At 45.7% G+C, this 12,740-nt stretch overlaps 1 protein-coding gene across 7 annotated transcripts in view; it reads right to left on the minus strand.

Annotated features, from left to right (window-relative positions):
• Positions 1-12,740, minus strand: part of STON2 (stonin 2) — a 184,479-nt gene that overhangs the window by 12,573 nt on the left and 159,166 nt on the right. For all 7 annotated transcript variants that reach the window (XM_024997881.2, XM_024997880.2, XM_005212234.4 and 4 more), the window contains one exon: positions 5,503-7,341. In XM_024997881.2, the coding sequence (XP_024853649.1) occupies positions 5,503-7,341 (1,839 nt within the window). The remainder of the gene's footprint in view (positions 1-5,502; positions 7,342-12,740) is intronic.

Here is a 12,740-nt window from a genome sequence, read left to right on the forward strand (position 1 = left end):
TCTTGCTTTTTCCATGATCCAGTGGATGTTGGCAATTTGATCTCTGGTTCCTCTGCCTTTTCTAAAACCAGCTTGAACATCAGGAAGTTCACAGTTCACATATTGCTGAAGCCTGGCTTGGAGAATTTTGAGCATTACTTTACTAGCGTGTGAGATGAGGGCAACTGTGCAGTAGTTTGAGCATTCTTTGGCATTGCCTTTCTTTGGGATTGGAATGAAAACTGACCTTTTCCAGTCCCGTGGCCACTGCTGAGTTTTCCAAATTTGCTGGCATATTGAGTACAGCACTTTCACGGCATCATCTTTCAGGATTCATTACAAAGTAGACAGAGGAGTTTCTTAATTCAATAGCAACCTCAACAACAGTTTTATCTCATTGCCCTTATTTACATATTGTTGGAACATTGAAAATCATAACTTTCCACAAAACTGACCCTCCTCTTCTCACCCCACCAATGAGTATTCACAGCAAATTCTATGAAAACAACAGTCTTTCTTGAATTCTAGCATCAACCAATGGATGCTGGGGCTCGTGGACAGACATGCTGTGTGCTCAGCTGTGTCTGACTCTGACCAGCAGGCTCCTCAGTCTCTAGCCTACCAGGCTCCTCTGGCCAGGCAAGTTTTCAGGCAAAAATACTGCAGCAGGTGGGTTTCCCTGGTGGCTCAGCCAGTAAAGAATCTGCCTGCAATGTGGGAGACTCAGGTTCGATTCCTAGGTCTGAAAGATCCCCTGGAGAAGGAAATGGCAACCCACTCCAGCATCCTTGCCTGGAGAATTACATGGACAGAGGAACCTGGCGAGCTATAGTCCACGGGGTCACAAAGAATCGGACATGACTAAGTGGCTTAAACTTTCACTTTCACTAGAGTGCATTGTCATTTCTTACTCCAGGGTATTTTTTCTGACCCAGGGATCAAACCTGCGTCTCTTGCATCTCCTGCATTGGCAGGTAGATTCTTTTTTTTTTTTTTAATATAAATTTATCTATTTTAATTGGAGGCTAATTACTTTACAATATTGTATTGCTTTTGCCATACATCAACATGAATCTGCCACAGGTGTACACGTGTAACCCATCCTGAACCACTCTCCCACCTCCCTCCCCATACCATCCCTCTGGATCATCCCAGTGCACCAGCCCCGAGCATCTTGTATCATGCATCAAGCCTGGTCTGGTGATTCGTTTCACATATGATATTATACATGTTTCAATGCTATTCTCCTAAATCATCCCACCCTCGCCCTCTCCCACAGAGTCCAAAAGACTTCTGTACAACTGTGTCTCTTTTGCTGTCTCACATATAGGGTTATCGTTACCATCTTTCTAAATTCCATATATATGCACTAGTATATTATATTTGTGTTTTTCTTTCTGGCTTACTTCACTCTGTATAATAGGCTCCAGTTTCATCCACCTCATTAGAACTGATTCAAATGTATTCTTTTTAATGGCTGAAGCAGGTAGATTCTTCACCACTAATCCATCTGGGGAGCCCAACAGATAGGGAAGTGCAATTTTGAAAGCTAGTATAGTTTAATTCATTGGAATTAAATTAAAATTGAATTCATTGACTCATTGGAAAAGACCCTGATGCTGGGAAAAACTGAAGGCAGGGGTAGAAGGGTTCGACAGAGGATGAGATGGTTGGATGGCATCACCGACTCAATGGACATGAGTTTGAGTAAACTCCAGGAGTTGGCAATGGACAGGGAGGCTTGGCATGCTGCAGTCCATGGAGTCGCAAAGAGTTGGACAAGACTGAGCGACTGAATTGAACTGAAGTGATAGTTTAATTCACAGTAATGTACTAATTAGCTCACAGATTATGTCATCTTATTCAATGACGTTGAGAAAATTTAACATTAAAATTCAGCCTGCTATTTCTCATGGAAGGGGAGCCCTACTGAAATTGTTTTCTCTTTATCTGATCTAACGAGAACTGGAATTCCAGCAAAGAAACCTACCTGTGCAGGACAGAATGTTTTGTTCCCCGGCAGACAGCCTGGGAAAGCACAAAACTTGTTCTGAGTGCCTTCTAGGAATCAGGAACGCCCTTGGGGTTAGAGTGAGAGGGAGAACGCGGACGGGCCCCGCCGACGGGAGCCATGTAGGAATCTAGTGGGGGGCTTGTTAGCCTTTTGCTGGCTCGTTGGGATTGCCCTGCTGTGGCTGCAGGCTTGGGGTGCTGGCAAGGCCTGGGATGCCGGCTTGGCCATAGCTGCCTCTCAGCCTGACCATCCCGTCTCCAGGAGCTAGGGTTACAGGGCCACCGCAAGTGGGATACACGGGCAGAGGTTCAGTCGTCTTCCACTGCAGAGACGTGAGGATTCTGACAAATAATAGCCTTACAAAGGCACCTTCCCAAAGCTATCTCTAGACTGAGACAGAAGAGCTCAGAAAGGCGACAGTTACTAATAGGTCATCACCAACTCTCTGGGTTCATGGGTGGAGCCCCGGATGGGGAAGGCAGGGGGCTCAGAACACCAGCAACGGTAAGACCCTGCAGTCTGCCTAGAATTCAGATCCTGTACATTTCCAGTTGCCAGAAATGGGGTGCTATCAATTTCCTGAACCGATACAGAAATATACTGTTAGCCGAAGTAAAATAAGAAGTTCTCGGGGCGGGGGGGATTTCACTTCTAAAAACATACAACCATGACAGCAAATCAGTAATTGAGGAGGCGGCGGGGGTAGGTTTAAGTGAGAAACATCCCCAGATATTCTTGCCATGTCGTGTATTTTAACAATCGTTCACAAGTAAGGTGCCAGTAACCCGGAAATAACCTACGAGATATATAGGCTGTACTGACCTGGCCTTGAGCCTGCTAAATACTTCCTGCCGTGGGAAGCCTTAAGGAGACTAGTTGCTGTTGCTTGAGGACGATGTATTCCCTATCCTGTATCTACTCCTTTTTAAATCTGGTAACAATCTTCTTTTTGTTTTTTTTTTCTTCTCTCTCTCTGAGAAATACTCTTCCCCAGCACGGCATCTCGGGAGAAGGAAATGGCAACCCACTCCAGTACTCTTGCCTAGAGAATTCCGTGGACAAAGGAGCCTGGTGGGCTGCTGTCCACAGGGTCGCACAGAGTCGGACATGACTGAAGCAACTTCAGCTGCAGCAGCAGCAGCAGCAGCCCACTGTGTGTCATCTTGGTGGTCATGTCAGTCACGACCTTCAAGCCTTGGGAAGTGACACGAAACGGCTTGCAGTGGTTTGTCCCAACGGCTGCTGCCTGAGGACACCTCCCAGGGCTCCTGCCTTCCAGAATTATCCTTTCTGAAGCCTGCTTGATCCTCTAGTTCTCCGAGACCACCTGTATCTTCCGGTCTCTCTCTTTTTGCTGAAAGAAGCCAGTCAGTCTCTGCTGCTTAAAAAGCCCCTCACGTGGTACCTTTCAATATTTGAGAGAAGGAACTTTGAAGCAAAGGAGGTATGTGAGGAAACTGCAAATCCCTGTGCTCATAATGGAAGTTACTTCAAGTTTGTGTCTGTTTTGTATGACCTAGCTAGAGGCAGCGAGGGTATCGAGAATAAAAAAAGACCCTGGATGTGATGGGTCAGGTCACTCCTGGTCCTTAATTTTCTTGTCTGTGGAAGGAAGAGGTTTGCCTAAGTCATCCCCCAGGTCCCTTCCAGCTTGAAAACCCAGTTATTTCATAAGGAAGTGACCTGAATCCAGGCTTACTAAATTGCAGAGCTGAAAATCCCAGTAAACAGAAACCAGAGGCCCTGTTTTTTGTGATGTCACCCCTCCAGCAGGTTAAACAGCGATTTCCCCTCTGTGACCTCGGTTCTGTTCTCAGGGGGCATCTGTGCCACAGGAGAGGTGAGAGGTGAGGGCCTCTTCTCTCTGCCATCAATTCAGATGGGCCAAGACAGAAATCCCGGTGCTGTCAGCCAGGTGATACCGTGCTGGCCTCAGAGAAGTGAATGAGCAGGCGCCGAGAGGAAGGCTTTAAAAATCCTGCCCGTTTAGCAACAGGGTGTCCAGTCCAGCCTCAAACACAGAAGCCCAATTGTCCCTTCAGTCTGCACCACTACACCAAGCGTCGGACACAGAAAGCCCTGGTGTGTGTCCCCCGCCTGTCTCGCTGGGGGAGCTGACATGATCGTATTGCCTCTTGGCTTCATGTCATATGGCATCTAGGGTAAAACACAGCCACTCCACACTCCCAACAGGAAAATGAAGACTCTAATTATGTTGTTAGGATTTAACAGGGAGAATGGAATAAAGAATATCTGCATAAGGGAAACTTTAACCAACAGTTTTCCCAAATATTTGTTGTTGTTGTTGGCCACAATACCCACTTTTGTTTATTAGAGATGAGAGGTGGTTTCAAGGACCATGGGTTTTATTGCCTGCCATTGGGATCACCCAGACTTACTCTAAGAAATAAAACTATTAAAGCTGGTTTGCTCACTCCCGAGTTTTGTCATTCCACGAAATCTCACCGTATCCAAGAGGAAAGCCATTGCCTTTGGGCTCACCCAGGCAGACAAGCACCCCTGCTCACTTGTGTAGGCCAGCAAGGGCTGGTGAGCTGTCTCCTTTGATCAAACACTCCTTCCCTTACTTTTTGTCAGAGTTCCAGTCCTTCTGGACCTTCAGGTCCTGGCTGTCTTCAGTCTGATCAGAGGCCCCTTCTCTCTCTCCCTTTCTCTCTCAAAGTCGCTCAGTCGTGGACGAGTCTTTCAACCCCGTGCACTGTCGTCCAGCCTTCTCCATCCGTGGCATTCCCAGGCAAGAACACTCAAGTGGGTAGCCATTCCCCTCTCCAGGGGATCTTCCCAACCCAGGGATTGAACCCAGGTCTCCCCCATTGCAGGCAGACTTCTTTACCATCTGAGCCACCAGGGAAGCCCCCGGAGGCCCCTTCCCCATGCCCAAATCCCAGCTCTAAGCTTGGGACATTATGATTGACGGGCCTTGCACAGGATTGCTGGAATCATAAATCCAACTCCCCGCCTACACTGTACACGATTGGCCATCACCTGGCCCTTTTACCTGCACCCAGGCAGGGAAACCTGGCGTGCAGCAGCCCGGGGGAAGGCAAAGAGCTGGACATGACTCAGCAACTGAATAACAACAACAGGATGCAGATGTCTCTTCAAAACCCAGAAGCCTTCTAGGGTCTGAAAAAAAAAAAAATAGCTTCCAACACCAGCTAAAATTTTGAGTCAGAAAACAAATTCATAAGCTTCTTAGAAATGTGCTTGGCAACCCCGCTAAGAAGAATAACACATCGTTTCAGGAAAGAAGTGTGAAGAAGGTAGGGGAATAAAAAGATGGAGTGACCTGGGTCATGCAGGTTTGTGACTTAACCTCACTCAAATAACTTGTGCTTCCTGGCCGTCCATTCCCCTGACCCTGCCCACTACCATTCCCCTCACATAGCACAAAACCAGCACTCTGCAGGGGAAGAGAAAGCGGGCACTTGGATCCCAGCTCTTTCGCCCGGTGTGGCAGCTCTCAAAGAAGATGGAGCTCTGCCTACCTGAGTTTTTGTCGGGCAGTCGGTTTATCCTCCACACGATGGCATTGAAAGCGTGCTCGTACTTGGCAGTCCCCAGGGTAACTCTCATGACCGGCTCAGAGCCGGAAATGCTGGCTGAGCCAAAACTTGCCCCCCGGTTCACTTTGGCTTTCAGAGACTTCTCCCCCAGGACGCTTTCCCTGCGGAAGTTTTTCACCCACTCGCTGGGCACGGGGTAGCGGACCATCACATTCTCGCAGGGGACCTGGGTGAGGGGGTCCCAGTTGGAGGAGAAGCCCGCCGACATCCTCAGCCAGCTCTGCACCTCCACCTCCGCCCCGTGGATGCTCGCCGCCGTCCTGAGCGTGAAGGGCAAGGTCTTCTCAGCGAACACGGTCCGGAACCGCATGAGCTCGAAGCGGCAGGCGTCCAGAGGGTTGAAGAGGATGACGCGCGAGCCGCGGAACACGTCCTCATCCACGCAGCCGTGGAAGCGGCACTCGTGGAGCCGGATCCACTTGGTGGTAGTGGTGGGCACGATGTCCTGGCGGGACACCACCTCGTTCCCTTTGACCAGGACGTCGTTGAGACCCAGCCGGCACTCGGCCAGGCCCGAGAGGAAGCTCAGCACGTGGATCCGTGTCAGGACACGGTGCTGGAGGATCTGGTTGTCTCCCTTGCTCACGAGGCCAGAGAATTCATCTTGGACGTCCACCGTCATCTCCTCTTCCAGGTAGTTCAGGCCGACCGTGCTCAGCTCCGTTGACAACACCGGCAGCTCCATGAGGCGGTCCTGAACCGCACGGATGAAGCTCAGGAAGTCCTCGTAGTTGGTGGTGCCCAGCTTGATGACTTGCTCCCTCTCGGCCAAGTGGGCCACGGCGGGTTTAGGCTGGTACTTCTTCTTCTCCTTGTAGGTGACCCGGTCTATCCGCAAGCTGTGGATCCTACCATTCTCGTCGTAGTTTTGGAGCCGGGGTTCAGAAATCTCATGGTACATCTCCAGCTTGAACTCACGGAATGGCCTCTCCAGGCCCTGCTCGTAATACAGCTGCAGGTAACCACCGTCCGTCAGTTTGACGTAGATGGGTCCCCAGTGCCTGGAGGACATGATGTTCTTCTTCTCGGGGATCCTAAGCATCATGGGCCACCCGTCCCTGGGTGGGGACTGCTCGGAGCCTGCTGGGTGGGCATCCAGTTCAGCCCAGGCGGCCGGGTCATCATCAGGGAGTGTCACACCACCCAAGTGGTCGGAATCCTCGATTTGGAGCCTCTTGAGTTTTTCCACAGCATCCGAGCGTGACTGGTTTCGGCTCGAGTCATCAAAACTGATGGCGTCCCGGTAGACGACAATGAGGGAATCTCTCTGGCTCTTGCCTAGGGTACTGGACACAGAACTGCTCTGGGCTCGCCTCTCCTGCTCCTCAAAGAAAGCCCGGAAAGGGTTGATGGGGGAGGGCTGTACATCCTGTAGCGTCTCATTCAGAAAAGGATTGGTGGCCCGCCACGGTGGAGCCTCTGGCACGGCAGGCGGATGGCTTACGGAGGACACGTCTAGCTTCTGAACTTTGGAGAAGTTCATCAAAGAGCTCTTGGGCCGTTCCCTCTTCTTAAATGACCCTGTTAAGTTGTAAGGTCCATCTGGGGTCACAGAGGCGAGAGGCAGTGTTTCTGGCTTCAGAGGAGACGTGATGGGGGACAAAGGGCCGCTGACTTCATTGTCATCAAAAGTGACCCAGCTGGGGAAACGCGCAGAGGTCACTGGTGTGGTGGGGTGCCCGTTCATGGCCGGGCTGCCGGCCTGCCAGCTGATGGCCTCCATCTCTACCTCTTCATCCTCCTGAAGAGAGGAGGAATTGTCTGAAAGGAAAAGGAGAACATGTGAGGGACTGCTGTTCAGGGCCTCTATGAGTATGAGGACGAGGGAGTTTTGCTAGAATTTTAGCTGGAATCCAGTAAATTCCTAAGCAGTTCATTACCTGTCTCAAGTGTTTAGTCTGGCACAGCTCTTACAGTTTTGTAGTAAGCACACCAGAGAAAGTAGAAGTCGCTCAGTCGTGTCCGACTCTTTGCAACGCCATAGACTATACAGTCCTTGGAATTCTCCAGGCCAGAATACTGGAGTGGGTAGCTTTTCCCTTCTCCAGGGGATCTTTCCAACCCAGGGATCGAACCCAGGTCTCCCACATTGCAGGTAGATTTTTTACTGTCTGAGCCACCACAGAAGCCCACTAGGGGGCCATACCTTAAATGCAGTAAGAATGCAAACATCAATACAGAAGCACTGAGAGAACCCAGGTCCGTCACAATTTAACTCTTATACATTCTACTTTATTTTATAGAAGTTTCTGGAATAGGTTTCTTTTTTCTTTTTGACTCTAATGTATGTACTCTTAATTTTTAAAAATCAAAACCACCTCTTACATAAAATGATATAAAGCTGATCACATTGAACAAAACAAGCCATATGCTCTAAGTCATGATACGACTGTGAACAATGTAATTGGAGGGATTTTTACCCAAATGTGATCAATAAATACTAAAGACAAAATGCTAACATCCTTAATATGAAATAAGTTTCATATACAAGTGAATAAGAAAATATAAAAACTTGAAATAAAGGCAGAGGACAGATAGACAACCCAGGAAAGAGAAAGCAAAAATGTCTAATAACTACGTGGGAAATGTTCAGTTTCACTAGCAATAAGAAAAATGAAAATTAAATTCCCCCCAAATAAAGTGAAGATTTTCCAAGTTTTAGTATTTGATGAGGGTAAGGGTGCTATAATATAAACACTAAATAGATCCTCAGTGGGACCATAAGTTGCTACAAATTCTCTGAAAATGGTTTGGCCGTTTGTATTAAGGGTCTTACAATGACTTAGTAATCTTACCCTAAGGAAATGAATCCAAACTGTGAACCAAGTTTGGGGTGAATGTTAGGAAACTGAGGCACACAGTGGAATAACACACAGCCATTAAAATGTTTACAAGCCCGTAGAAACATAAGAAAATGCTCCTGATATTAATCTCTTCTTTTTTCTCTAAAATATTTTTTCCATCTTGGGGTTTATTTTATAAAGGACAACAAAGACTATTATAAATAAAACTCCACTCTTGCAGAGCCTTCAAGGAAGGAGCTGCAAAGTTGAGTTTCAAGGCAGGAAAAATCCACACCTTTTCAGTAAAGACCCTGTGCATCTGCTGTGGTTGTGCAAAGGGAGAGGGGTGTGGGGCCTTTACAAAGCCAGGAGTGGATTCTGATGAAGGAATGTCCAGGAAAACAAATCAGTGTCTGGCACAGAGCCATTGCTCAGTAAAGGGTTGTTGACTGAATGAGTGAGAGAAGAAACTCTGCTCTGGAGCAGTTGTGTTCTCTCTGTCTCCTTAGAAATGTGTATCGGGATCTCCACCCCACCCACCGTTTCCACCTCCAGACATTTGGACGCAAAGAGAAATGAATATTCAAACAGTTGAGTTTTCTTACCACCCTGCTAAATCTTCATGAATATCATACCCAGCCACGCCAAATCAGCAGTGTGACATATAATTCGACACGTAATTACACGTGGATGGGATGGCTACCTGTCATCCATCTTTCAAAGTATATTTATTCAAACAAATAGTGATTACCTCTACTGAAAGCATCAGTTTGAAAATGTAAGCTGAATACATGCGCGCACACACATACGTACCCACACTCACCCTAGAAATAAAATGAGCAAAAAGTATTTTCTGTATGTACAGCATCACAAAAGAATTTCAAAGCATTTTAAAATTAAAGAGGAGGCTCCCCTTCAAATTAATGATTAGTGTACTTTTGTAGATGTATAAGTGATGTATTTTCTGGAAAATGAAGGGAAAAGAATCAGAAAACAATCAAGGTTTGTAGGACATATTTTACTACTACTACTACTATTGTTATCATTATTATTACAGTGAGGTGGTTGTAATGAGGGCTAAAGGGAACAATGTAGCCCTAAGTAAAATATAATCACTTCCTTGAAACAGTAAGTGAACCTCCCTAGGGAAGGAGATGTATCACAAAATGTATCACTTTCTAATGAAGCAGCTCGATGGAGCTTTTGTGGACAGTATTTTCACTCAGACAGTCTGGTGCTGACTCACTCCTTGTACCAGGGATATCCTTTCTGCCTTGGAGCTCAGGACTACTCCCAAGCTTCACATGTACCCTAAGTCCTTTTCGCTTGGAGTGGATTCAGCCAAAGCTGTTTATTCTTGCTGCCAAAGGGTTCTCTTCTGTTGGGAATTTTGTCCCCAGAATAGCACTTACTATCCTCTCCCAAACTGGAAAAAAAAAAAAAAAAGGAAAAAAAGGCCTTTGTCTCCACTGAAGATAATTTAACTTTCTTACAGTAAGTCTTAGAATTTTAAGCCAAGTTACTTGAAATCACACCAAGTTCTAGACAGTTTTGAAGCATCAGACTCAGAATACAATTTAAATGAAGTTATCTTTAAATTTGGGGCTTCCCTGGTGGCTCAGACGGTAAAGAATTTGCCGACAACGCGGGAGACCCAGGTTTGATCCCTGAGTTGGGAAGATCCCCTGGAGAAGGAAATAGCAACCACTCCAGTATTCTTGCCTGGAGAATTTCATGGACAGAGGAGCCTGGTGAGCTACAGTCCATGGGGTCACAAAGAGTCAGACACAACTGAGCAACTAACACACACACATCTTCAAATCTGGAGGCAAACTTTTTAATTAGATCAATTTCTAGAGATTCTATATTCATTAAATAGTATCAAAAGACTGTTACAAAGCTACCTCTTCTTTGGCATCTTCATCTTCCATGATTACAAACTGTTTTAAAAATCCATCTTTGGGGATGGTGGTAGTGTAATAGGTCAAATTTCTGAAAATGAGAATTTGGTTTTCTACAAAATCATTTATAAGGAAAAAATAATAAAAGCATTTTTCTAGATGAAAAACAAAATTGGTTCATAGTTCACAGAGGGTCATGGTGGTTCATATTTTCATATGAAAATAAAGCATTTCTTGAAGTGAACCTAAGGACTGCCAAATACTATTTTTAAAACTCTCCCATATTAACACCGAGTTCTCTTCCCTGGTCGGGAAGATCCCCTGGAGAAGGGAACAGCTACCCACTCCAGTATTCTTACCTGGAGAATCCCATGGACAGAGAAGCCTGGAGGGTTACAGTCCATGGGGTCACAAAGAGTCGGATACGAATGAGTTAAAGAACACTTTCACTTTCTAAATATCCACTAATAGGAGACTGGTTATATCCACTGTTATATCCTTAAACTGGAATCCCATCAGTCATGATGACGCTGTTGATGATGTTAACTCACATGGAAGCTGATCATGATATCTATATTATTGAGTAAATAACAAGAGCCCACAATGTGGAGTCAGACTGCCTGGGTTTCAATTCCATATCCATATATAAGCCATATAGCTTATTAGCTATATGGCTTCGGGCAAGTTGTTTTAACTTCTGTGTCTCCGCTTTCCCATCAATGAAACTAGAAAAATATTAAATCCCACCTAACAGCGTTGCTCGGAAAAATTAATCCAGATGTTAGAATTGTGTTTGGCAAACATTAAGTGTTCATTAGACATTGGCTGCTATACCTACTGTTGTTGCTGCTGCTAGAATGATATATACTCATGATATAAAGTATATAAACACATTAAAAAGCTTTTTGATGTGAAAACAAATATGTGGGGTAAGAAGTGATTTTTGAAATTCTAAATCTGTAGTCTTTTTGTCTTTCAAAAATGCTGTATTGCTTACAAAATAAAGAAATACCAAAAGGTCAAAATGTATCTTTATGCCTCCCACTAACTAACCTTAGCGAAAGAAAACCAAGAGCTTTGCTGTAGTCTGTGTTGATAAAGCCACAGTTAGATCTTTCCTAAGACACTTGTGACTGGTGTGGCTGGTATTGGAAACAATCGGGGGAAGGGAAAGTGTGGCAAATTTCTCCACTAAGAAACAAGCAAAATGAAATCTCTTCAGAACAACACTATCATCCACAATTCTGTTTTACTGACTTATTAAAATATAACCAAAATCCAGCTTCATTTTACTTACTCTCTCTTCCACTCGCTACCTCCAAATTACTTTTAGTATTATGAGTTGTTGGTGGTGGTTTAGTAGCCAAATCGTGTCCAACTCTTGTGACCCCATGGACTGTAGCCTTCCAGGCTCCTCTGTCCATTGGGATTCTCCAGGCAAGAACTGGAGTGGGTTGCCACTGCCTTCTCCACAGGTGTTATGAGTTGGGCTGCTGCTAAATAAAAGCCATGGATGAGGGTTAGGTTTTCATCCTACATCACAGGGATAATTTCCAGTACCTTTCCAGTAGTCATGTGTGGATGTGCGAGTTGGACTATAAAGAAAGCTGAGTGCCAAAGAATTCATGCTTTTGAACTGTGCTGTTGGAGAAGACTCTTGAGAGTCCCTTGGACTGCAAGGAGATCTAACCAGTCTATCCTAAAGGAAATCAGTCCTGAATATTCATTGAAAGGACTGATGCTGAAGCTGAAACTCCAATATTTTGGCCACCTGATGTGAAGAACTGACTTATTGGAAAAGACCCTGATGCTGGAAAAGATTGATGGCAGGAGCAGAAGGGGACAATAGAGTATGAGATGGTTGGATGGCATCACCGACTCAATGGACATGAGTTTGAGTAAACTCCAGGAGTTGGTGATGGACAGGGAGGCCTGGTGTGCTGCAGTCCATGGGGTCGCAAAGAGTCAGACACGACTGAGCGACTGACCTGAAGTGAACTGAAGAGCTTCCTTAGTGCCTTTACCAATATAAACAAAAAAGAAATGGTGGGCCCTTTTGATGTTAGTCCACAATCGATTTTAAGTTCCCCAAAGATTAAATTAATTGATTACAATGGCAATCAAAACCACCAAACTGCAGAAAAAGTAAGCTCTGTGGGGGAAAAATGTAAGGTTATATAATTTTTTTTCTATAATATTTTTGAAAAGAGCAGATGAGACTTGCCATCTTCCTCCCCCATTTGTTAACCTAATTTATTAAATGCAATGACAGGTGCAAAACACTTATTGAGAGCTGTCCCTTGGAATTTATGAGCAGTGGCAAAAACAAACATTACTGCAGTAACAGTTACTGTTGCACAAGAGCATGTACTGCATGACCAGCCTTGGATTATCAGTGGGCACCTAAATATTTGTGTGTGTGTTCAGCTGCCAAGTCGTGTCTGACTCTTTGCAACCCCATGGACTGTGGCGTGCC

The sequence above is a fragment of the Bos taurus genome, chromosome 10, assembly GCF_002263795.3.
Source record: "Bos taurus isolate L1 Dominette 01449 registration number 42190680 breed Hereford chromosome 10, ARS-UCD2.0, whole genome shotgun sequence".
NCBI lineage: Eukaryota > Metazoa > Chordata > Mammalia > Artiodactyla > Bovidae > Bos > Bos taurus.